The sequence below is a fragment of the Chiloscyllium plagiosum genome, unplaced genomic scaffold (genome assembly GCF_037043375.1).
Source record: "Chiloscyllium plagiosum isolate Xiang-an unplaced genomic scaffold, Cpla_swu_hap1 HiC_scaffold_3, whole genome shotgun sequence".
Lineage (NCBI taxonomy): Eukaryota > Metazoa > Chordata > Chondrichthyes > Orectolobiformes > Hemiscylliidae > Chiloscyllium > Chiloscyllium plagiosum.
The window spans coordinates 44,080,592-44,106,969 of NW_028270141.1; the positions used below are offsets into that span (position 1 = coordinate 44,080,592).

General features: G+C 41.9%; 1 protein-coding gene across 1 annotated transcript in view; it reads right to left on the bottom strand.

The window, feature by feature from the left end:
* Window positions 1-18,932, bottom strand: part of eif2ak2 (eukaryotic translation initiation factor 2-alpha kinase 2) — a 70,235-nt gene extending 51,303 nt beyond the window's left edge. The window contains exons 1-6 of the mRNA XM_087978779.1: window positions 18,883-18,932; window positions 18,253-18,352; window positions 12,174-12,304; window positions 7,622-7,739; window positions 5,333-5,472; window positions 1,486-1,615 (exon numbers count right to left, since the gene is read on the bottom strand). Of these exons, the coding sequence (XP_087834905.1) occupies window positions 1,486-1,615; window positions 5,333-5,472; window positions 7,622-7,739; window positions 12,174-12,292 (507 nt within the window). The 5' untranslated portion in view covers window positions 12,293-12,304; window positions 18,253-18,352; window positions 18,883-18,932. The remainder of the gene's footprint in view (window positions 1-1,485; window positions 1,616-5,332; window positions 5,473-7,621; window positions 7,740-12,173; window positions 12,305-18,252; window positions 18,353-18,882) is intronic.
* Window positions 18,933-26,378: the final 7,446 nt, after the last annotated feature.

Consider the following 26,378-nt stretch of genomic DNA (forward strand, 5'->3'; position numbering starts at 1 on the left):
CCTGTGCATGAATCTGCACTTCCTCACGAGATGCACTTTTCATAAAATCATCAGTAAACAAATATCACCCCGTAAATACAAATACAAAATTTCACTACAGTTGTAGAAAATCTAAAAAAAAAGGGAGTTCTGGAAATGCTCAACAAGTCTGAGAGCAACTACAAAAAGAAAACAGGAATCTGTTGAAAGTTTATCAACCTGAATGTTTAACCCTGTTTCGCTCTTCGAAGACGCCTGAATTTTGAAGCAGTTTCATCATTTCCTGGTTTTAATAATTTCCTTTTCAAATATTCAATTAACTTTTATGACTTAACGCTTTTTAATTCCCTCTCGATGGTATGGGGTTAGTAAGTACCAAACACGAGGTTCAGTTTAAATAATACTGCCCATTCAAAGTGAATCCGAAAACAAGTGGGAAACATGTACTGTGCAGAAGAATCACTCTTTCTACATAAGGATTACAGTACTGTAATAGCATTAACACATTATATCAGTTATTTGCACTGTATTTTTCTTGTATTTCAATGTCACATTGAATTCTCATCCTCTCAAAACTAGAATGAGAAATCCCAAGTAATGATCTTTAGAAAGTTGTAGGTGAACATTACCGGAAAACAGATTCTGTGATCAGTATAACCACTAGGGAAATAAATAGTTTTCTGGTAATGTACTTTTTCCCTCCCCACTTTCCTTGTTAGTGATATATCGGAATGCTGAATTAGAGTGACAGAGACATAGAGATGTACAGCACAGAAACAGACTCTTCAGTTCAACCCGTCCATGCCGACCAGATATTCCAACCCAATCTAGTCCCACCTGCCAGCACCCAGCCCATATCCCTTCAAATCCTTTCTATTCATATACCCATCCAGATGCCTTTTAAATGCTGCAATTGTAACAGCCTCCACCACTTCCTCTGGCAGCCCATTCCACACACATACCACCCTCTGTGTGAAAAAGTTGCCCCTTAGGTCTCTTTTATATCTTTCCCCTCTCATCCTAAACCTATGCCCTCGAGTTCTGGATTCCCCCACCCCAGGGAAAAGACTTTGTCTATTTATCCTCATGATTTTATAAACCTCTGTAATGTTATCCCTCAACCTCCGAAGCTCCAGGGAAAACAGCCCTAGTCTATTCAATTTCTCCCTTTAGCTCAAATCCTCCAATCTTGGCAACATCCTTGCAAATCTTTTCTGAACCCTTTCAAGTTTCACAACATCCTTCCGATAGGAAGGAGACCAGAACTGCATCAATATTCCAAAAGTGGCCGCAACATCACCTCCCAACTCCTGTAATCAAATTGGTGGAATGGACAGAGAGAGCTAGTGGCCTGTTTCTAGCACCAGGCCCATGGTCCCCTAGGCTGATTAGGGCAGCAGTTTAGTGAAGAATTCCTGTCTTATTTCTCATTGTTGTCCCGATTTTCCATCCTGTTTGCAATAGATGCTTGTGCATTTTCATTCTGTAATTATGCTGATCCACTACCTCAGAAAGTGACGGAAGTTCAGAAATTTCCTCATAGGCGAGTAGTGCAGCTTCATGCTTGGCTTCTTGTTTGTTTCGACCATAGCCTAATGGGTATTCTTTTTTGTCCATGAAAACATTGCATGCAAACCTGGAACACAATGCAAGAACATCACGTATTGTCATTCTAAACCTGTGCAATAAAGGAACTGACATTTACGTACCACTTTTAATGTGGAAGAAAGTTTCAAAGTAATTCACACAGCCACCACAGAGCACAACAATGTCATGACAAAGAGAAAGTCGGAAAGGCTTGTGTTAATCTAGTGCCTTTCGTAATCTCAGTACCTCCCAAAGTATTTTACAACCAATGTGAAGTATAGTTACTATTGTAATGTCGGAACACAGCAGCCAATTTGCACACAGCTCCCACAAATGTCATGGTAGCAATGTCCAAGATCACCTGATTTTGTGATGCTGGTGGAGGGCTACACATTGGTCAGAACATCCTGCCTTCCTTCAGGTGGTCTCATAGGTTCCTACATATCGACCAAAGCGGCTGACAGGGCCTTGGTTTCAAGTCTCATGTGAAAGACAGCAACTTGACATTGCAGCAATCCCTCAGAACTGAATTGGACCATCAGCCTGGAGAACGTACTCAGTTTTCTGCATTTGGAACTTGAACCCATAAGCAACTAAGTCAGAAATGTATAATCACTGATTTGCAGCTCACACTGTCATTAGCCAAAATATAAAGTCATAAAGATGAACAACACAGAAACAGATCCTTTGGTCCAATTTGTCCATGCCAACCAGATGTCCCAATCTAATCCAGTCCCATTTGCCAGCACTTGGCCCATATCCCTCTAAACCCTTCCTATTCATATACCGATCCAAATGAATTTTAAATGTAGCAATTATACCAGCCTCCACCACTTCCTCTGGCAGCTCATTCCATACCCGTAACACCCTCTGTGTGGAAAAGTTGCCCCTTAGGTCTCTTTTATATCTTTCCCCTCTTTCCCCTAAACATATGCCCTCTAGTTCTGGACTCCCCTACCCCAGGGAAAAAACTGACTATTTATCCTATTCATGCCCCTCATGACTTTATAAATTTCTATAAGGTCACCCCTCAGCCTCCGACGCTCCAGGGAAAATAGCCCCAACCTATTCAGCCTCTCCCTATAGCTCAAATCCTCCAACCCTGGCAACATCTTTCTCTATCTTTTCTGAACCTTTTCAAGTTTCACAACATCCTTCCAATGGGAAAGAGACCAGAAGTGCATGCAATATTCCAAAAGTGGCCTAACCAATGTCCTGTATAGCAACAACATGACCTCCCAACTCCTGTACTCAATACTCTGACCAATAAAAAAAAGCTTACCAATCGCCTCCTTCACTATCCTATCTACCTGCGATTCCACTTTCAAGGAACTATGAACCTGCACTCCAAGGTCTCTTTGTTCAGCAACACTCCCTAGGACCTTGCCATTAAGTGTATAAGTCCTGCTCTGATTTGCTTCTCCAAAATGCAGCACCTCGCATTTATCTAAATTAAACTCCATCTGCCACTCCTCAGCCCACTGGCCCAACTGATCAAGATCCCATTGTAATCCGAGGTAACCTTCCTCACTGTCCACTACACCTCCAATTTTGGTGTCATCTGCAAACTTACTAACTATACCTCCTATGTTCATATCCAAATCATTTATATAAGTGACAAAAAGGCAGTGGATCCTTGTGGCACTCCACTGGTCACAGGCTCTTAAAGCTTGGGAGGGAAGGGATAGTTAGGGGATTTCTTAGGACTGAACGCCCGAAGGATTAGCTATCAATGGCTAGGAGACAGCAGTTGGTGATGTCAAGCCAACAGAATGCAAAATTCGAAGCGAGGAGGAGGCTGGGTTGAAGAAGCTTAGAGAAACAGAGGGAATATTGTCTTAGAAGAGTTTAAACTGAAGCATATAAATGTGAAATCAGGCATCAACATGAAAGAGGAATATCACCACAATTAAGTACCTAGAATGCAACTGATACTCAGAGGGCTTCAAATTCAGCTTAAAATCCAGCCTTAACACCCATTTGAACCTGGTTGTCTGGATGAAGCAGCTAATCTGGGCTAATCCTGGATGACCATGCCCGATTAGTGCTGGTCTGGATTAATCCTGGATGACACTGCCTAGTTAGTCCCAGTCTGGGTTAATTCTGGGTGGTCCTGCCTGATTAGTGCTAGCCTGGGTTAATCCTGGATGACCCGGTCTGGTTAGTGCTAGCCTGAGTTAATCCTGGATGACCCGGTCTGGTTAGTGCTAGTCTGGCTAATGGATGGAACAATTTACAATGAAAGAAACCATGTTGTTTCATTGGTCAGCAGTGGAGTTTGCTTACCGAAACATCCCATTCAATTTTACAATAACTTACATTAAAACAAACTTTAATATAGTAAAACATCCTATTCCATGTAATGCATTTGAAGTAAAATTTAATACTGAGCCAAACTCAAGAAGGTCAAAGAAGCAAGTTTTAAGAAGTGTCTTAAAGAGAATGGAAGATAGAAAAAAGGGGAGGTTTACGGAAGAAGGTCCAGAACTTAGGACCATGGGAACTGAGACAGTGGAGAAATGGGAATGACAATATGAAAGAGACAAGACCTGGAGGACAGCAACTATAATAAAACCACATAGTACAGAAGGAGCTATTTGGCCCATCTGTACCACTAAAAATACACTACTACCTACAATAGGACTACTCTCCTAGGCCCATAGCCTTGAATGTTATAACACTTCACATGCACATCCAAGTACTTTTTTAACAGTTGTGAGGTTACCCACCTCAACAGCCATCCCAGGCACTAGTAGCATGGGGAGATGCCAGTACACAGGTTGACTGGTCAAAGAAAGCGTGATAACAATGGACACTTTGTTAGATTATAAGAACTCTTAGTAACGGATGGTGTACTAAGTGAGGTGACCATTCTTTCACCAAGAAAGGCAGAGTATAGATTATTAACCTGGGAAATCTTGGGAAATTCACGGGCAGGTCCATTAACCAGGAGCATAGGGAAAGCCACAAACCAAGGATGTGGAGAATCCATTAACCATGAACAAGGGAGGATCTATTAACCAGGAACGCAAGTAGCTTCATTAACTAGCAGTAATGGGGAGATCCATTAACCAGGAGCCAGAGGGGTTCCATTAGCCAGTGGTGTGGGAAGATCCATTTACCAGGGGCACAGGGGGGATTCTTTTAACCTGGAGCCAGAGAGGATCCATTCACCAGAGCATGAGGGTAACTAGTAACAAGGTACAATGAGATCTTAGGATCTTAAAAATGTTTGCATGAACATAGGCATCACAGACTAGACCATTGCCCATCCCTAATTGTGATGGTGAGTTGCCTGCTTGAAGCTCTGTAGACTTTGGGACTAGGGACACCGCAGTGCTGTTAGGTAAGGGGCTAAAGGAATTTGACCCAATGACAATGAAGGGTTAGTTCAGTGTCTGATGGTCCAGTTTAATTCCTTTGATACATTTCAGTCTTTCGTATGATACAACTTGTTGGTTACTTCAGAGGACAGTTAAAATCAAATACATTGTTGTTGGTCTGGAATCCCTAATAGCTCTAAAGGACATCAGTAAACCAGGCGAGTTTTTATAAAAATCAACAACGCTACATGGTCACCATTAGGTTAGCCTTGTATTCCAGATCTTACTGAATTCAAATTTCACCATGTGCAGTGGTGGGCTTTGATCCCATGTCCATAGAATATTAACCTGGGGTTCTGGATTACTAGACTAGTGAAATTAATACGACATCTGTCCACTCTTAGCAAGAATAGAAACCTGATTTATCTTTAAAAAAAACTAACTTTTGTACGTGATCCATGCCTGTGTCCAGTTGCTTAAACCTGTACTCGAGATGTATGCCTTTCTTCTGCCCATACTCGTTGAGCTTGCTGATGTAGTTTCCCATGCTGGCAGGAGATATTCGAAGACTACCGCCATCAGTCTACATGAAAGATAAATCAGAAGGTACCGCCTTTGTTTTTACAAGCATACACAACCCACACTGAAGCTGCTTGAAAAGGTTATCATCTGTGTGCATCAAGTATCAGATACGTTCAATGACCCATTGAAAGTGTTTTCATTCCTTGTGATCATTCTTCTGACCAGACAGTGACAGTAAATCAGTCACTTGTTTTTAATAAAGTCTCCCAATTCCACATGGATTTTAAACTAACTTCTAAACATTACCTAACAAAACAAAGTTACTTTTACATATTTGAGCATGTTGGCTCAGTGGTTAGCACTGCTGCCTCACAGCACTGTGGTCCTAGGTTTGATTCCACCCTTGGGTGACTGGGTAGAGTGTGCACATTCTCCTCATGTCTACATAGGTTTCATCTGGGTGCTCCAGTTTCCTCCCACAGTCCAAAAATGTGCAGGTTAGGTGGATCGGCCATGCTAAATTGCCCGTAGTATCCAGACATATTTAGGTTAGGCAAATTAGCTAAGGGCAAATGTGGTAGTACAGGGATAGGGTGTGGCGGGGGGGTGGGTCTAAGTGAGATGCTCTTTGGAGGGTCAGTATAGATTCAACGGACTGAGTAGCCTGCTTCCACACTGTAGGGATTCTATGGATTCTATTTAAGATAAACGGACCAGACTTTGAGAGAAATTGTTTGCCAAATCAGCAGCAAAAAGGGGCTTTTGACCAGAATCTGTGAGATCCAGTTGGAGACTGAATTTTATTTATTCACCTTGTGAGTCACTTGCTGCACCAGCATTTATTGCCCGTCCCTAGTTGCCTTTGAGAAAGTAGTGGTGAGCTACCTTCTTGATTTGCTGCAGTCCATGTGTTGCAGATAGACCTATAATACCCTTAGGGAGAAAATTCTAGGATTTTGACCCAGCAACAGTGAAGGAATGGCAGTATACTTCCAAGTCAGGATGGCGAGTGGCTTGGAAGGGAACTTGCAGGTGATGGTGTTTCCATGTAACTGCTGCCCTCGTTCTTCTAGATGGAAGTGGTTGTGGGTTTGGAAGGTGCTGTCTAAGGATCTTTGGTGAATTTCTGCAGTGCATCTTGTAGCTAGTACAGACTACTGCTACTGAGCGTCAGCTGTGAATGGAGTGAATGCTTGTGGATGTGATGCCAATTGAGTGGGTTGCTTTGTCCTGGATGTTATCAAGCTTCTTCAGTGTTAGTGGAGATGTACTCATCCAACCAAGTGGGGCGTATTCCATCACCCTCCTGACTTGTGCCTTGTAGATGGTCGATAGGTTTTGGAGAGTCAGGGAGTGAGTTACTCGCTACAGGATTCCTAGCCTCTGACCTGCACTTGTTGTCACAATATTGACATGATTAGTTCAGTTCAGTTTCTGGTCAATAGCAATGCCCAGGATGTTGATAGTTGGGGATTCCTTAATATCAATCAAGGTCATTGATGAAGCAGCTGAAGATGGTTTCATGCAGGATACTACCCTGAGGAACTCCTGCAGAGACGTCCTGGAGCTGAGATGACTGACCTCCTACAACCACAATCATCTTCCTATGTGCCAGGTATGACTCCAACCAGTGCAGAGCTATAATTGTGCCTCTGGAGTAGAGGATCTCTGTGCTCCCAGAACATCTGGTCAAATTCCAATGCAGTTAAGAGTGTGAGGGCAGTCTCTGGTTCCAACTGCATGTACTTGAGCTTTACAGGTAGTTACTAACCAACATTTAACAGACCAGCAGGGGTGAAGGAAGTGCAAGAGTTTATGAGAATGGAGGGCATGACAGGGTGGGTGTTTATTCGTTACACTACGGCTGGGATTAGGGAACTGTGAGAAAAGCAAATGTGCAATTTGAAGGGGTTGATCAAGATGAAGAATAACAAGAATGTTGGGTTAGGCTAGACAAGGAGAGGAAGGCTGATATGAAGAGGAGTGAGGGGTGGGATAGGGTGGGGAAAAGAACACAGCCTGAAAATAATCAGAGAGAACAATTTGAAATGTATCCAATCTCCCTGTGCATTGACTTCTCGGAGACACAAAGTAATAACTTGTCTGGAATTGAATGAAAGTTCTCCCTAATTGAAGAAACCTTTAAAATGTAGAGAAAATAAAACCATAATTGATTTTTTTTAAAACAAAATGCAACACAGACTACTCACCAAGTCAATGTTCAATTTCTCCAGAGCAAGTTTGGCAGCATTGTGCTTAGCTTCCTTCTTGGTTTTCCCCTTGGCTTCTGGGAATGTTTCTTCATCAATCACTGCATTGAATATGAACCTACATCAAAAGGAACATTGGAGTAAGGGCAGCATAGCACAATTCTTTTATCCCGCCTGTACCTTTATTGATACGTAAGATAGTATGAAGATTACTTGAGGGACCTCGGGATTCACAGAGATCCGCTCCACTTTGTGTTCCAAGTGCATTGGAACTAAAACTACTTCATCAGAAAGACTGAAAGAGTGGCGCTCTTTGTCTTTCAAGAAAAGAGATACCTGCAACAGGGTCTTCAAAACGGCTTGACAGGGTGGATCCACAAGATGTTTCCACTTGTGGGAGAGACTCAAATAATGCCCTAAATGTAAGATAGTCACTAATAATTTCAGCAGAGAATTCAAAATATTTTTTTTCATCCAGGAATGGTGAGAATGTGGAACGTGGGAGTGAAGAAGAATAGTAGAGATGCATTTAAGGGGAACTTGCGAAGGAGACAGAAAGGGAAAGCTGTCGATGGTGAAGAAGGTGGAGGAAGTTGATGGAACACCAGTACTGGCATACACCTGTTGAGTTGCAGTCACTGAGAGGAAGCATGCTGATGTAGTACACAGCGAAGAAGGTAAATGATATGTTGGCCTTCATATTGAGAGGATGTGAGTACAAGAGCAGGGATTTTGTTTCTGAGGAGGTAACAAGTAGGATGTTACAAGGAATTATGTAATATATGTGAAGTTTTAGAAGGCTTTTGATAAGATACCACACTTAATAAGAGTCCACGGTGTTGAAGGTAGGACATTAGCATGGATAGTGGATTGGCCAACTAATAGACAGAGAATTGGGATAAGGGGAGAATTTTTAGGCAACTAATCTAAAACTATATTGGAATGCAATAGGGATCAGTGCTGGGACTACAACTATTTACAATACATATCAATGATTTGAATGAGGAAAATGAATATACTGTAGGCAAGTTTGTGGATAATACAAAAATAGGTTGGAAGGCAAGTGCTGAAGATGACTCGGTCTGCAGAGGGATGCAGAAATTTAAGGGGGAAGAAAAAAACTTGGTAGTTGGAATATAATGTGGGAAAATGTGAAGTTATGCACTTTGGCAGTAAGAATAGAGAAGCTGAATATTATTTAAATGGGAAAGACAGCAGAAAAAGCTACAGAACAGAGGGATTTGGGAATCCACATCCTTGAATCACAAAAAGCTGGCATCAATGGGGAAGGCAAAAAATATGCTGACTATTATTTTAAAGGGAAAGAAACATAAAAGTAGGGAGGTTTTGCAAAAACTGTACAAGGCACTAGTATGCAGATGGAATATTGCAGACAGCGTTGGGCTCCTTATCTAATAAAGATGTCCTCTCATGGGAGGCAGGCCAGAAAAAGCTTGCTAGGTTGATACTAGGTTTGGAGGGACTTTCTTATGAAGATAGGTTGAGCAGATTGGGCCTGAAGTTGTTGAAATGCAGAAGGATAAGAGATAACCTTATTGAAGTGTACAGGATTGTTATGGGACTTGAGAGGGTAGATGTGGAAAGGTTGTTTCCACTTTGGGCAGAGTTTGGGGACGAGAGGGCATAATCTCAAAATAAGCAATCACACATTTAAGACAGAGATGAGGGGAATCTCTGCTCTTTAAGGGTAGTGAATCTATGGAATTCTTTACCACAGAGGACTGTTAAGATTGGGTCATTGAGTATATTGAAGCCTCAGGCAGACAGATTTTTAGACAGTAAAGGAATCAAGGGTTATGGAGAAGGTGCAAGAAGGTGGAGTTGAGGGTTTTCATATCAGCCATTACCTCTTTGAATGGTGGAGCACACTCAATGGGCTGACTGGCCTATTTTTGCTCATATGTCTTATGATCTTATAGATGCCTTGCTACAATTGTACAGGACTTTGCTGAGACCCTACCTGGAGTATTATGTGCATCTTTGGGCTCCTTATCTGAGGAATGATGTTCTTGAGAGAGTGCACTAATGGTTTACCATGCTGATTACTGGAATGAGAGGACTGACATACGAAGGGAGACTGTTAGGGCTGTATTCACTGGAGTTCAGAAATAGTGAGGGGAGAATCGTGCAGAAACTGATAAAATTCTAACAGGAATAGACAGATGTGATACTATGGACTTCAGAACTTTAACAATTCTTTGAAGGGATCAACAATGACAAACAGTTGTACGCAGAAAGAATCAACAATAACTCTGTCTGAAATAAACTATTAAGGGACATGGATAACCTTATAGGGAAATTAGCCATGTCTGGGAGAAGAAGGAATCAAACTGACATGAATGAAACTGTTTTAACTGGCTGCCTTGTGCCACAAGGACAACTAATTACCTTGCAGAAGAATCAAAAGAGTTAATCACAGGAAAACTGTGTCTTCAAACAGGCAGTCAATCCCAAATGTAAGAAGGAACACAAAAGTTATTTCAGATAAGAAGGCAAGCTGCAGGCTGATGTGTTCCATAGGAGTAATTGACTTTTTGGATGAATGGAATCTAAAGAATCATCAATCATATCACATTATGGACCTAAAGGATGAAAATTATTCTAGTGTATGACTCTATGGCTCCACTTTAATCTTTCTCAGGGACTGAGCCTCCACTGCCCTCTGGGACACAGATTTCCAAAGGTTCACAGCCCTCTGAGTCTCAGACCCAAAATGCATCCCTTTTACTCTTACGTTGTACCTCCTGATTCTGTACTTCCTACCTAGGGGAGACATCTTACTTGCATTTCCTGTCTATCCCTTGACATATTTTGTAGGCTTCAATGTGATCTGCTTCCATGCTTCAAAACTCTCGGGATTAAGACTCCAGTTTGCTCAATTTCTCTTCACAGGACAGGCCCACTATCCTGGAACAGCTCTGGTGAACCTTCAAAGCAAAATATCTTTCTGGATATAGGAGACCAAATCATACACAGCTGCAGTCTAACCAAGCTCTTTCAAATTAAAGCAAGACTTCACTACTTCTTTACTCAAATCCTTGTCGATTTTTGTCTAGTTATTCTTTTCTTTATTTCTTCATGGGATAAGGGTATCACTAGCAAGTCAGCGTTTGTTATTTATCACATATCACCCTTGAACTGAATGGCCTGCTGGGCCATTCATTGTTAAGGGTCAATTACATCACTGTATGTCTGGAGCATACGTAGATGAGACAAGGCAGGAACAGTTGACTTACTTCCTAAAAGATATTAGTGAACCAAATGGACTTTGACAATACTTGATAACAGTTGACGTCTTCACCATTACTGAGAGTAGCTTTCAGTTCAAGATTGATTAACTGAAATGAAATTTAACCAGTTGCCATGGTGGGATTTGAATTTCTCTCTCTTTGAGTTTGTTTCCGTTGATGAAGCCAAAACGTGGTGAGCAGTCCGCACAACCTTTCAATGTGGAGACTAGGAGTTTGTTATTTCTGTGTGACACTCACACAGCCAAGTGAAGGCATGGAGTGGCAATGGAAGCTAGCTTATTGCAAAGAGCATTTTTTGTCAATAAGAACTGAGTTCATCTTTAAAATGTATTCATTCTTGGAATACTGTCATTTCCAGCAAGGCCAGCATTTAATGTCCACTCCTTGTTAGCCTTTTCAAAGGAGTTGGTGTGTCTTCTTTGATCACTGCACCCATGATATCATCAGGATTCTCTGCAATCTTGATACGACAAAGTGGGCCATTTGTGAAAATAGTCAAGGGTCAGTCACATTGGTTTGGGGTGAGAGTTACCTATTAGCCAAACCAGATAAGGGAACCACATTTCTTCACTAGAAGGACAGCAGTGAGTGATTTAGATTCTTACAACTATTAACAGCTTTGTGGGCATGTTTACTGGTAACAGTTTCCTAAAAACTGAATTCATTTCTCAAACTGTTCAAGGATTACCACAGCAGTATCAGCAGCACCCTACTATTGTACACAACACAATTAACAGGCAAGGTTTGCTGCTGCCACACAGAAAATGGTCACGTCACATACAGCACATGCAAATTCCAAAACCAAAACGCATACTGGCCTCGGCTAGTTAGAAGCTCACGATTAATACTGAACTTCCAAAGAAGTTGCAAGAAGCATTCAACAGTCACTTGCATTGATATGGCACCTTTAATATTGTAAAATGCGCTATCAGTCAAGATTTGATATCAAGTCTCGTGAAGTATTAGAACAAGTGAGCAAAAGCTTGATCAAAGAGGAGTATTTTAAAAGGTCAAGTGAGAGTTAAATGGGTGAGAGGCTTACAGAGAGAATTTCAAAGATTACGGCTTCAGCAGCTGAAGACATGTTTGCTAATGGCACAGTGATAAAAATCAGAAACTCACATGAGCTCAGAATTGGAAGAGCAGTTTGATCATAGCAGGTTGTAGAACTGGAGTAGGTTACAGAAATAGGGAGGAATGAGGCCACCTAATGTTTCTTGGTGTGGAATGATACAGCTTTGGATAACAAGGTTAAAGAAATGTATTTCTAAACCACTTACACAATGTCGTGAGGGGGCCCAAACTGTTTGCATTCCCATTCCAAAGTCTTTCCAATTTTATTTGCGTGCAGCTGGAGTTGCTCCACAGCTTTGTATAAAGGAGGACCTGAAGTTGCCATTTCTTCCAGAGGCTGCAAAAATTAATATTTTCAATCAAACCATACAGGATATGATGAAATAATAATCAATAGTTTGTTATGGTCTAATCATGAACCATAAACAACTACATGAAATCCAAACACCATAAAGAACTGCACTATGAAATTTCAATTTTTAAAATAATAGCAAATTTTAATGTATAACATTGTCTTAAACAAACCAAGTGGTATTATCCAAGCAATATGCTTTCTAATGATAATACGCTATACGTGTAGTTTTATTTGTCCCAAGAACTCTCTTAAATTTTATGGTATCATATTTGCATCTATCAGCACCACCCAAAAGTATGCAACAGTCGTCTGGAACTTCACTTTAGGGTTTCTTAGTATTCCAACTATTGTCAGAGGTAAGACTTTCATTTATTACTTCCTTAACATGGATGCCTCAGTCCCTTGCTATTCTGACTTTCTCATTACCTCAGCTATTTCTGTTGATTGCTTGATTTTGCCCAAAAATCTGTGAGGATCTCTGTCAATTCTTCCAGTAGCTTCAATCCACACAATCATTCCAGCTTCTGTTCCCTCACAAAGTTCAAACTGAGGTGAAGCCTCACCCACATTCCACATGGTGAGTGATGAAGTTGTTACTTTCACCATTCAAACTGCAAACCTAACTATCATTGACTTTGATGATATCCTTTCAGTGAGCTGCTACTGCATATACTTGGTGCAAGCTGCAACTAACTCTTTCAGCAAACACTGAGATACACTAAAACCAGAGAAACATCCTAAGTTCCACCCATTTCCATGACAATATAGTATGACCTTGAACTGACCTTATGATTAAGTACCCCTAATGCAAGACCCCATCTTTGATCTGATTTTTAAAAAATTAATTTATAACCTCTTCAGTTTACTGAATGCTTTTAGGGTAATTTGCCTCTAACTTACAGATAGATCATACATTGTTGAAGTTGCTCCATCCTTATGATCTTACATTGCTAGCTGTTAACCTTTTAAGACAACAAGGCCAAACCTTTTAATGGCAATAGATTTTGAGTGTCTTTTAATTCGACATACCCCATTTTCCACAGTTAAACTTTAAATTTCTAAAACACAAAGTTCTTTATCGCCAAAAAAACCTCTCAAGCTGAAGTTAACGGAATATTTTATAAATGAGATTGGTAGATTTTGTTTGACAGTGAGTGGTATTAATATTAGAGAATCAAGATTCTGATCTAATAGAAGACTTGGCTCAGTGGTTAGCACTGCTGCCTCACAGCATCAGAGTCCCAGGTTTGATTCCAGCCTCGGGTGACTGTCTGTGTGGCATTTGCATGTACTCCCCGTGTCTGTGTCAGTTTCCTCCCACAGTCCAAAGATATGCAGGGCAGGTGAATTGGTCATGCTAAATTGCCCACAGTGCTAGGTGCATTAGTCAGAGGGAAATGGGTCTGGGTGGGTTACTCTCCGGAAGGTCGGTGTGGACTGGTTTGGGCCGAAGGGCCTGTTTCCGCACTGTAGGGAATCTAATCTAATCAAGACTTAAGGACTCCTCCTTTTCCTACCCTTTCAGTGCTTTCTCTCAGTCTAAACATAGAAATATAGGAAGCAGGAGTAGGCCATTTGGCCCTTCAAGCCTGCTCTCCCACAGAATATGACCAAGGCTGACCATCCAACTCAGTACTGCTTTTTCCCATAGCCTTCAATCCTTTTAGCTCCAAGAACTATATCTCCTTCTTGAAAACATTAAACACTTTGGTGTGACAATAAAAATCTAAAATCTAAATCTAAATCTAAATCAACTGCTTTCTCAACCGATGCATGATCAGACAACAATCATCAAGATTATCCCAGGTCAAGTTTAGTTTAGAGTCGAAATCCCAACATTGCCATCTGTCACCTATCATTATTGACGAAGCATTCAGATATTTAATAGATTTTTAGTTCACATCCAATCCCTTGGAATCTGTTCTTTAACACCAACAGTGGCCTAATCCTTTCAATCACTCAATATAACAGACCTATTAAAGATGAAAACCACTGTAAATATATCTGGATGTGACTACACTGCCTCAGCTTTCCAGACTTGCACATTAACACTCATTGGCAGCCTTTACACTTGCTGCCTGTCACTCATGCTTATCAAATATTTTATGAAAACCATCAATTACTAGCTATACAAAACCAAGTTAAACCCTGTGTCACTAGCTTTTCTAAGAAAACTGACAGTGTAGTCGGTCCACTGTCCTTCTGAAGACTGACCCTGCTTTCACCATCTTTCACAACATAGTCCCACAGATCTCTGTATATCATGTCACGATCTCTCTGATCCTTAGACACATCCTTTTACTGTGTTTAAAATATGAAATTAAATTTCTCCAGATTGAAGGACAGAGCACAAGTATCACAGACAAAAAAGAGACAGACTGCCAAAGCTTTTGGTCTTGCACTCAACTGGACAGGCACAAGAATTCCCAAGTTCAAAGGGAGCAACAATTTGTACTGCATGGGAAAAAAGTGCTGATCGGTTGGCAAGTTGAGTCTGATCAGTCGTGACATTACCATGGAGAGTGCAGCAAAGAACTATTGTTCCCTCATGCTTTTCTTTATAAAAAGGCACAGTGTCTGGAGCTATCCCTTATGCCTGTAGAAAACAGGTCCCTGTATATGAATATTTTCCACCTTTTTGGAAGCCTTGTTAAAAAGGCTTGAACTATTTTCTCACCATATAAAAGTATGGTGTCAAAATGGGGTACGCTAAAGCTATAATGCAAGATAATAGATATTGTAATCACATTATTACCTGCTGTCTATTACAAATCTTACAAATGGCCCTAAGGCCGCTGATTTCAGATATTAAAAGTGTCCAGTCTATCTGAAGATATTCTGGAAGGTTCAAAAATCTAAGTAACAGGTAAAGATAGTTATTTCATGCTGCTACTATGTAGTAATGATACAACAGATATTTTCCGTTAACAGGATTCTGCAATCAAGTCAGGAACATAGTCTTCCATACAGATGTTCAAGCTGTTTTCTTCATGGCACACAACTGAGTGATGTGGTATGTGAATTTCAGTGCCAGTGTAATAACACATATATTGTCATGTGTCCCAATGATTGTTGAGTTGTGTTAAAAATCACGTCCCTTTGGCTGCCTGTAGTAGGCAGACTACTGGCCATGCTTGACTCACAAATGTTCAAAAAACACGTGTAATGTTCTAATGATAGATGTAATTCCCTGTTTCGATATCAGTTATTGAACAATCCTGTGTGTGACATGCATTATGCTAAAACCAATTTAAGACAATCCATTGGGCTCACAATCTGGCCAACCAATCAGCACACGTTTTTCATGAGATATCAATTATTACTCTCCACCATTGCACTTTGGAATTCTTGTGACTGTCCTGATGAACGCAAGACAAAAGGCTTTGACGGGCTATCTTTTTCTCACCACTACAGAACTGTCATTGCAAGGGATTGAAGTGTTAATATCAGACCTCCTGGTGACTTTCACAGGGAATGAAACTAGGAGTCATGTAGAACAGGCAGCAGATCCAATATTGCCTGATGTAAACTTTCATCCAAATCTAAATCATCTCCCCGACCCTCCACATAGATGGCAACAAGACAACTGCAAACTGGATGCACATTTTTCCAAACACTTCCTATAAAACTCATATTACAGCTGGTAGGAATCCCGGTAGGAACATCTGTTTGTCCTAGGTACAGGGAAATGTATTTACAGAAGCCTTGAATTGGAAAGCTGGAACAGTTCGTGTGCAACATTGTCTAAGATTCATTCACACAAGTCTAGCATCCTGCAAAGTAATTTCCTGGTCTGACTTAGCTTTAGGGGAGTGCACAAGCTAAACATACATTTTAAACCCAGAGTTAAATTTATTCCAAAGGTTGTGTCTTCAATCCATATACTGAGATGTGATCTTCAAGGCTGTCACATCCATTGAGTGCTGTCACAGTTCCTGTCTTTTCAATAAGGCCTTTAGGTGTCTAGCTGCTTGCGTGCACACAAAAGTTCCCAGTGACACAATGTAAAGAAGCTCAGGAAATTCTCTCTCATGTCCTGGCCAATATTTCACCATCAAACTCTCAGAGGGTTGACAGTCTTTGGAACTCCTTGCCACACAGAGCTGTGTGGACAAAGTCTTTATGTATATATTTGAGTCTGAGATAGGGAGTTTCTTCATCAGCTGAAGAATCAAGGATTATAGGGAAAAAGCAGGAAAGTGGACATGAGGAATGTCGGATCAGCCAAGATCCTACTGAAGTGCAAAACAGCCTCAATGGGCAGAGTCATCTACTCTTGTTCCCATTGCTTATGGTCTTAGAAAGAGACACGTCAAATTTCAGTTTAAAAGAGAAAAATCAGATTTGAAGATTTTTATCGTCCCCCAATCCCTGCACACCCAAGGAAATGAGCTATAAAATGGTGGTACTTCTGTCAGCTCCTGAACGAACCTAATTAGTGTTATATGGAATAGGAATGTGACTGGTTTAGGAGAAGGTCAGATGTCAGCAGAGAAACATTGGCTGAATGTACACAATTCAGTCACTGACAGACTAATTAGTAAAGAATTTCCCTTCATCACAATCAAATGTCCCACTTAACACTCTGAAATGTCAAGATAATTTTGATAAAAACATGTTTAGTGTAGAAAATATATAGGCTTTTTCTCCAGTTATATCATTTCAATTTCCTTTCCTTCAATTCTCTATTAATTAGATGTGAACATAGGAAGTATAGTTAGTAAGTTTGCTGATGACATCAAAATTGGAGGTGTAGTGGACAGCGAAGAAGGTTACCTCAGATTACAACAGGATCTTGATCAGATGAGCCAATGGGCTGAGGAGTAGCAGATGGAGTTTAATTTAGATAATTGTGAGGTGCTGTATTTTGGGAAAGCAAATCTTAGCAGGACTTATACACTTAATGGTAAGGTCCTAGGGAGTGTTGCTGAACAAAGGTACTTTGGAGTCCAGGTTCATAGCTCCTTGAAAGTGGAGTCGCAGGTAGATAGGATAGTGAAGAAGGCATTTAGGTATGCTTTCCTTTATTGGTCAGAGCATTGCGTACTGGAGTTGGAAAGACATGTTGCAGCTATACAGGACACTGGTTAAGCCATGGATGTAAGTTTTCTCACTGAGTTGGAAGATTCATTTTCAGACATTTCGTCACCACACTAGGTGACATCATCAGTGAGCCTCTGCTGAAGCGCTGGTGTTATGTTCAACCACTTTTGGAATACCATGTGCAGTTCTGGTCTCTTCCTATAGGAAGGATGTTGCGAAACTTGAAATGGTTCAGAAAAGATTTACAAGGATGTTGCCAGGGTTGAAGGGCTTGACCTACAGGGAGAGGCTGAATAGACTGGGGCTGTTTTCCCTGGAACATTGGAGGCTGAGCGGTGACCTTATAGAAGTTTATAAAGTCATGAGGGCATGGATAGGATAAATAGACAAAGTCTTTTCCCTGAGGTTGGGGAGTCCAGAACTAGAGGGCATAGGTTTAGGATGAGAGGGGAAAGATTTAAAAGGGACCTAAGGGGCAACTTTTTCACACAGAGGGTGCTGCGAGTACGGAATAAGTTGCCAGAGGAAGTGGTGGAGGCTGGTACAATTGCAACATTTAAAAGGCATCTCGATGGGTATATGAATAGGAAGGGTTTAGAGGGATATGGGCCAAGTGCTGGCAAATGGGACTAGATTAATTTAGAATATCTGGTTGTATGGATGAGTTGGACTGAAGGGCCTGTTTCTGTGCTGTACACCTCTATGACTTTATGACTCTATTTAAGACTGCAATAAAGATGCGCTAATACAAACAATATATAACAAATAATAGTAAGAAAAGAGGACTAAAGATGCTGGAAATGTGAAACAAGCAGAAAGTGCTGGAAAAACACAGCGGATCCGTCAGCATCTGTATAGAGAGAGAGAGAAGCAGTGAGTTTACTGACCACTTTCTGATCCTTCTGACAAAGGATCACTGGATTTGACTTTGCATTCTGTCTCTGCAGGCGACTCTCAGTCAGACTTTCAGCAGTGAAATGAGGAAACCTTTCAACAAGGGTGTGGAAAAATCAAATTATCTTGAGCAACAGACAATCGAAATGATACAAACTGATTTAAACATGCAGAGATTTATGGATCTTTGAGGAAGATGGGGGAAAGCATGGATATGGAGTAGGTCAGGCATCTCTCGGGATGGTGGAACAGGCTTGTGGGGGTAAGGTCTGGCCCTGTTCCTATGTAACACAGGCAACATTTGCAAAGCTGTCTAAGGCCAAGGGACCGATAGAGATCGGAGAAGGGGTTGTAAAAAGATAGTAGTCTCCCAGATGTTCCAGGTGGATGAGAGGTCCTGACAGACTAACAGTGAGGGTGTTAAACCCCCAGCCTGCCACTCAGAGAGCGACCGTGTAGCTGACAGTGAAACATTAATTAAATAAGCTGTAAGGAGGGTTTTGGGCGGTGAGGCACTCGCTTCTCCCCTGCCCTGTTTACCATGCATTGCCCACCCTTTTAGACAGAGTCTAATCTAAGATTATTCTGTAATGTGTTCAGACCCCAAGATAATGTCAACTCACAGTCAGTGTTCACAGACGCAACCTCCCGTCTCTCGCAGCGGAGATAGAGTCAACGCAATCTGCCTCCCCCTTCAGCCGGAAAGAGTTTCGTTTCTCGGCCTCTGCTCCTTTCACTTTCGCTTTCTTGCGGTGTTACTGGAGGGGGACGCCCTTTGCAGCCGGGAGGCGCAGAACCCTCAGAGCTGGGAGCTGCTAGTGGGGCCCACACTGCAAACACACTATCATGTTTCAGGCAATGAAACGGGGCTTGACGCGGCAGGGAAGGGTTGAAGGGTTTCAATACAGGCTGAGGTTTTGGGGCAGGGGGGTTGGAGTTCACAATGCTGGACCTGTTTGAAGGGACTGTCATATACATTGCTAAGCTGATAGGGGGTCAGGATGTCAAGAATCATCAATATCTCCGCCACCGGGTTTCTGTTCTGTGAGGTACAGCTGCATCATGGTTATTATCGAATGCACACCCTTCGATGGAAGCCATGAAGTTTGCATTTCAAGGTCTCTTCGCTTCCACGTGTACCCCTTTCCAAAGGATGGAAACCCAGCTCCAGCCTCGAGTTTTCTCTTCAGCTTGTTCCTCCTCTGAGCAGGAATGTATTGGCCCCCTTTATGACAACAGCTAAGTCAGATGTGGAGGACTATTGACACAAGAAGCACCATCCCTGACTCATTGCAGATCGATACCCACCAGCTGGCAAGGCTGCTTGGAATGTCATCGTGAGAAACACAGGCAGACACTCCCAGTGTGGTCATGTGTAAATCCTTGGGTAACTGGGAGGTCATGTTGAGGCTGTACAGGACATTGGTTAGGCCACTGTTGGAATTTTGCGTGCAATTCTGGTCTCCTTCCTATCGGAAAGAGGTTGTGAAACTTGAAAGGGTTCAGAAAAGATTTACAAGGATGTTGCCAGGATTGGAGGATTTGAGCTACAGGGAGAGGCTGAACAGGCTGGGGCTGTTTTCCCTGGAGTGTCAGAGGCTGAGGGGTGACCTTATAGAGGTTTACAAAATTATGAGGGGCATGGATAGGATAAATAGACAAAGTCTTTTCCCTGGGATCGGGGAGTCCAGAACCAGAGGGTATAGGTTTAGGGTGAGAGTGGAAAGATATAAAAGAGACCTAAGGGGCAACTTTTTCACACAGAGGGTGGTACGGATATGGAATGAGCTGCCAGAGGATGTGGTGGAGGCTGGTACAATTGCAACATTTAAGAGGCATTTGGATGGGTATATGAATAGGAAGGGTTTGGAGGGATATGGGCCGGGTGCTGGCAGGTGGGACTAGATTGGGTTGGGATACCTGGTCAGCATAGATAGGTTGGACCGAAGGATCTGTTTCTGTGCTGTACATCTCTATGACTCTATGACTATGACCAGAAGTTCTTCAAATCTATTATGTCCTGCAGTCTAAAGCACCTTAACAGAGCTCATTTCAATTACAATTTCAAGCCCTGTATGTAACACGAACAATATTTGCAAAGCTGTCTAAGACCAAAGGACCGATAGAGATCGAGAAAGGGGTTGTAAAAACATACAAGTCTCCCAGTTGTTCCAGGTAGTATTTGGAGCTCAAAAAGAGTACACATGACAAATATCAAGTTAAACCGTGCTGTAAATAAGTGTAATCCCTTAACAGCATCTGTGCACTCCAGCCCTGACAGGGAGAGGCAGTTAATGCATGAGCTCACCATCATTTCCAGGTTTCTTTCCTCTGCACCATTCAGACCTGGCCCAATATCAGTTGTTTCTTCAGGATCGTTAGGTCAGGATCCTGATTCAGCAAGATTGAAGAAATAACTGTTTTTCATTTGACTTGGATGGGAGATTCGAAATGATGATGTGTTCCTATACATTTGCTGCCTTTGTTTCTTGTTTTTGGAAATAAAAGTAGTGTTTGTGAATTATTTTTCATTCATTCATGGGATGTGGGTGTCACTGACTGGGCCAGCATTTATTGCCCATCCCTAAGTTACCCTTGAGAAGGTGGTGTTAAACTGCGGCATCCAACTCTGACCAGTCATTTGTGGACAAATTTCCTCATTGTCCAGTAGATGCAAGTGAAGAATCATAGAATCCCAACAGTGTAGAAACAGGACCTTCGGCCCAACAGGTCCACACTGACCCTCAGTAGAGTAAATGTGTTGCTGGAAAAGCGCAGCAGGTCAGGCAGCATCCAGGGAACAGAAGAATCGACGTTTCGGGCATAAGCCCTTCTTCAGGCTTATGCCCGAAACGTCAATTCTTCTGTTCCCTGGATGCTGCCTGACCTGCTGCGTTTTTCCAGCAACACATTTTCAGCTCTGATCTCCAGCATCTGCAGTCCTCACTTTCTCCTCAGTAGAGTAACTCACTTAGACCCATTACCCTACATTTACCCTGACTAATGCACCCAACCTATTCATCCCTGAACACTATGGGCAATTTAGCATGGCCAATTCACCTGACCTGCACACGTGGAAACCGGAGCACCCGGAGGAAACCCATACAGACATAGGGAGAATGTGCAAAATCTACACAGCTAGTTGCCTGAGGCTGGAATCAAACCCAGGTCGCTGGCGCTGTGAGGCAGCAGTGCTAACCACTGACCCACCGTGCTGCCTCATAACCTCTGTAGGACCCAGTATCTCCACTAACTTGGTGATATCATGTGGAGTGATTCAAACTCTCTGAAGGTCCAGCACAGCCGGTCAGGCAGCATCCGAGGAGCAGGAGAATTGACGTTTCAAGCAGAAGCTCTTCTTTCCTGTTCATTCAAGTTTGAAAGTAGATTTAAAGAAACAGCTTCACTGAAAACCGGGTTGCTATTTATTTATCCGACCACCCCTCATGCGACCATAGGGGTAGCTCCAGCAGAGTTGCACATGGGGAAAACAGTTTGCACCATGTTAAACCTGATCTTCCCCAACATAGTGTGGGATGCAGTGGGGGAACTGCGTCAGGAACACCAATGGGGACACAAAACTCCTTTAGGTGAGAGAGACAGTTTACCTCAGGGGAAGACATTTGGTGCTAAAACCACAGAAATAGGTAAGAGGCATGGTTAATGTAAGGTCAAGTGCCATGACATGTAAAGTTCAAATAGGTGAGGCGGTCCTGAACAAACATGTGGACCACATGAAAACTGTAAACTTGCAAATGGATTAGAAGCAAAATATACCCTGCCCCATGGAACATGTGCAAAGACTGTTGGAACTGACGAGTTCTCCCCTTCCTTCTAGCATTGAAGAAACCTTGGAGTCTGAGATGGACATCTGAGGTGGATGTCACAACCTTGATGTTTTTACCGCCTGAAGAGAATGAATTTTTTCTGAGATGATCCAGGTGCACAAGGAGAGCTACGGTCTGGTACACACTGTTTGTATGTAAGGCTGAGTAGGCGGAACCAGATTTGGTGCAAAACACCCAGGAGAGGCAACCAGGTAAAGAGCAGGCTTATGTCCCTGAACTTAGGAGGGGAATGGATGTAGTGATTGTAACGAGGTCAGCCAGGTGGATCTCATAGAATGATGATTTCTGATTGGACCAGATGAACAGCCCCAATCAGGGAGTGCTGGCTGACAGATATAAACAGGTGGACCAGAGATTCTGTTCAGTCAGATCAGTGTCAAGTAGTATGTGCATATGAATAAAGGGTGACTTGGGGATGGGGTATCAGCCTCTGCGGTGGTATTTCAATTATTGGCTAGTAAAGTTTGACCAAAACCTCCCTACTATAATGTGTTGTATTAGATGAAATTGAATTTAAATATCTGCTTTGAAATCTTTCGAACTGTTACATGCAACTTTATTTTCTATTTATTCTATTTCATCTTAACTTCATTTACATAATAATGAACATCGTTGAATATTAAAACAAACCAGCATCATGTGCTTCTGTTTCAGTGAAAGACCATGTTACAGAAAGAAAAAACAAAATAGATCTGTCAAGCCAGATTTCAGTCTGGAATCTGACTTGTCCAGTAATTACATCAACTGGGATCATAAGTGTAATATGAAAAGTTTCAGCAAAATGTGAGTTCTTTCAGTAATACTCAAGTTCTGACCCATCAAACATCATGTTCAGGCCTCTGATGAACAAACTTAGGAAATAATTACACACACACACACACACACACACAGTAGATATTTGGAACTTTGTCCTACAAATGACATTTGGCACAAAGTTTAATTCTGAGATTGAAAGTTTTGTTAACCAAAGATATTAAGTGATATTGGACAAAGGTAGATAACTTGGGCCATATCTTCTGATCAGTGGTGATGCCATGCACATCACTGCTGACTGCAGAAATCATTGTACCAATAAATGAAATGCACATTCAACCCAGCTGAAATTACAAAATCTCATCACAATCTTGGAGAAGACTGGCAAAGAGGATTAGAGAGGGTGCATGGTACATTTTGCAAATATTGAATGAGCTGTTGTATTAAGGTGTGATCTTAAAATTCTCAAATGATTCAATGGGACCAATAGTTTACATTGTGGATGGGAGAGTGATGGTGGTGAAAGAGATGGGAATGGATAGTCAGATTTGGGATCAGGGAATGGATAGTCAGGACTTGACAGTGGTGGAGATGGTAATTTGTAGTGAGCTGAGTCACGTTATTTATCAGTTACACTAGAGCTAAAGTGGAAGTTAAATGTCTAACAAGTCAACTCTAGGGTTATTGGTTTAAAACAGGTGGAGACTTGATAGAAGATTCATCGATTCCAACCCTCTTCCCAGCTTTGCTTCAAAGTTAGCTGGACAACTGACAATCCTGACTTCAAACTCTGCTTCTGACTGCTGCATTTCTTCGTCACCAGAGACCACCTACTTCCCCCTTCTATGGCTTTGACCGCCTCTGTCTTGCCTATATTCATCTGCTGCTCAAACCCTCAAGCATGTCTTGGTTACCCACGGACTCAACAATCAACTGCTCCCTCGGCCAGTTCCCTATCACCTATAAATCACACCTCACCCAAAACTCTGCATTCCGTGCCCTATAAGACACCAGGTTCCATTCACCCAATGTCCATGTACTTGTTGATCTACACAGGCTCAAAATCTCCCCAATGCCTACAATTTAACTCATTCATTCCTATGTTTAAATTCTTATCAACTCTTCCATTGTGCATCCTTCAACCCACCACTTGAGGGCGAATGTTCAGCCTAATCCTCAGTTTTAGTAATTTCCTCCTCCCCTCCTAATGCCCAGATAGGCAGGAGTGCACTACAGGAGTGATGTTACTTTCCAGAACAGCACACTTTGTTAGAATGCGACATTTTGTCCGTTTATATACACAAATGATTCCAACCTTTAAATCACAGGGAAATGTCAAAAGTATAGGCTGCTCCAAATACAGAAATAACTTGTGCCCTTTAATCTAGGAAATATCCCAAAGCAGAAATAAAGACACTTAGTGGAACAAATGTTGATCCATGACGGGAAAGATTGGGAAGGACGACCAAGGGCTTGGTTGGAGATTATCTGGGGGAGAAATCAAGAACAAGGGCATAGAATCTTAAAATGGGCCACTCAGGAAATCAGAAAGCATTTTTTTCACATAAAAACAAGCAGCAATCTGGAATTTCCTTTCCAAAAGATAAGGTAGTTATCTAGAAAGTAGACAGATATATACTAGTTAATGCTGAGGAAAGAGCTAGCCATTATAATGAAGATATGGTGGAGTTTGATATCCTGTAAGGATCAGATCCAATGGAAATGTCTTGACTCTGGATGTAGGTTTGCTCGCTGAGTTGGAAGGTTCATTTCCACCAACTAGCCACAAAAAGACATGATCCTCTCTCACTAGTATCCTCATATACGGACAAGGAAGGACACCACTTCGACTGGGACAACACATCCACCCTAGGACAAGCCAAACAAAGACATGCATGAGAATTCCTAGAAGCATGGCATTCCAACCGGAACACTATCAAAAAACACATCGAGTTAGACCCCATCTACCACCCCATGAGAAAAATAATAGGAAGTGACTTCACCACAGGAAATGACATCACCACAGGAAATGACATCACCAAGCAAACATAAATAGAACGCAGGAATGTTCAGCAGTGCTTCGCCTGAGGCCACTGAAGCTGTTACCTTGTAGGGTGACGAAACGTTGGAAATGAACCTTCCAGCTCAGCGAGCAAACCTACATCCAAAACCTCAACCTGAGCTACAAATCTTCTCAAAACACACTATGTCTTGGCTCTTCCCAGTTTGTGGATTCAATTTCTATATTACATAAAACAGCACAGTACAGGCCCTTCAGTCCTAATCCAAGATCAGACTAACCTACATGCACTTCATTGTACTACCTTCCATGTCCAATCCGAGTCGCGTTATTGTCCCTATTGTATCTGACTCTACATAGAGTGGTATGTGGAATGCACTGCCAGCATTGGTGGTAAAGAACTTCCCTCTGACACCTCTACTAAACCTTCCTCCAATTACCTGAAAATTATGTCCTATTGTGATAGACATTTCTGCCATGGGGAAAAAGTCTCTAGTTGTCCACTCTATCTATGCCTCTCATTATCTTGTACACCTCTATCAAGTCACCTCTCATCCTTCTTTGTTCCAATAAGAAAACCTGTAGCTCCCTCAACCTTTCTTCATAAGGCATGCCCTCCAGTCCAAGCAGCATCCTGGTAAATCTCCTCTGCACCCTTCCTAAAGCTTCCACATCTTTCCTATAATGTGGCGACCAGAACTGAACACAATATTCCAAGTATGGTCTAAGCAGGGCTCTACAGAGCTTCAGCATAAGCTCATGGCTCTTAAACTCAATTCTGCTAAAGAAAGCCAATACACCAAATGCCTTAACAACCCTATTAACCGGATGGCAACTTTGAGTGATCCATGGACATGGACCGCAAGATTCCTCTGTTCCCCCACACTGCCAAGAATCCTGCCTTTAACCCTGCACACTATCCACAACTCCACCAACCTTCATGCCATCGACAAACTTACTAACCCATCCTTCCACTTCCTCATCTAAGTCATTTATAAAAATCACAAAGAGCAGAGATCCCAGAACAGATCCTTGTGGAACACACTGGTCACTGAGCTCCAAGCTGAAGACGTTTCATCTCCCACCACCCTCTGTCTTCTATGGGCCAACCAATTCTGTATCCAGACACAGGTTTGCCTGTATTCCATGCCTCCTTTCTTTCTGAATTACAAGGGTCACTACTACACTTTAAAAGTACTTGATTAGCTGTGAAGCTCTTAAGACAGAGGTTATGGAATGCACCATGTAAATACAGTTCCTTTCTTTATTTCAGTTAGCAGATATCAAATAAGGATGGGAGAATGATCTAAACACTAGAATACAAAGCAAGAAATAACGTGAATTTCTATAACACCTTTCACAACCCAAGCACATCCTATCATGCTTTATAGAAGTAATACTTTCAGAGTGTCATTGTTATAATATGAAGGCTAGGGTATATTACATATATGTTATTTTTCTGTTACTATTCAATCTGATAATCATTGCACAAAAGACA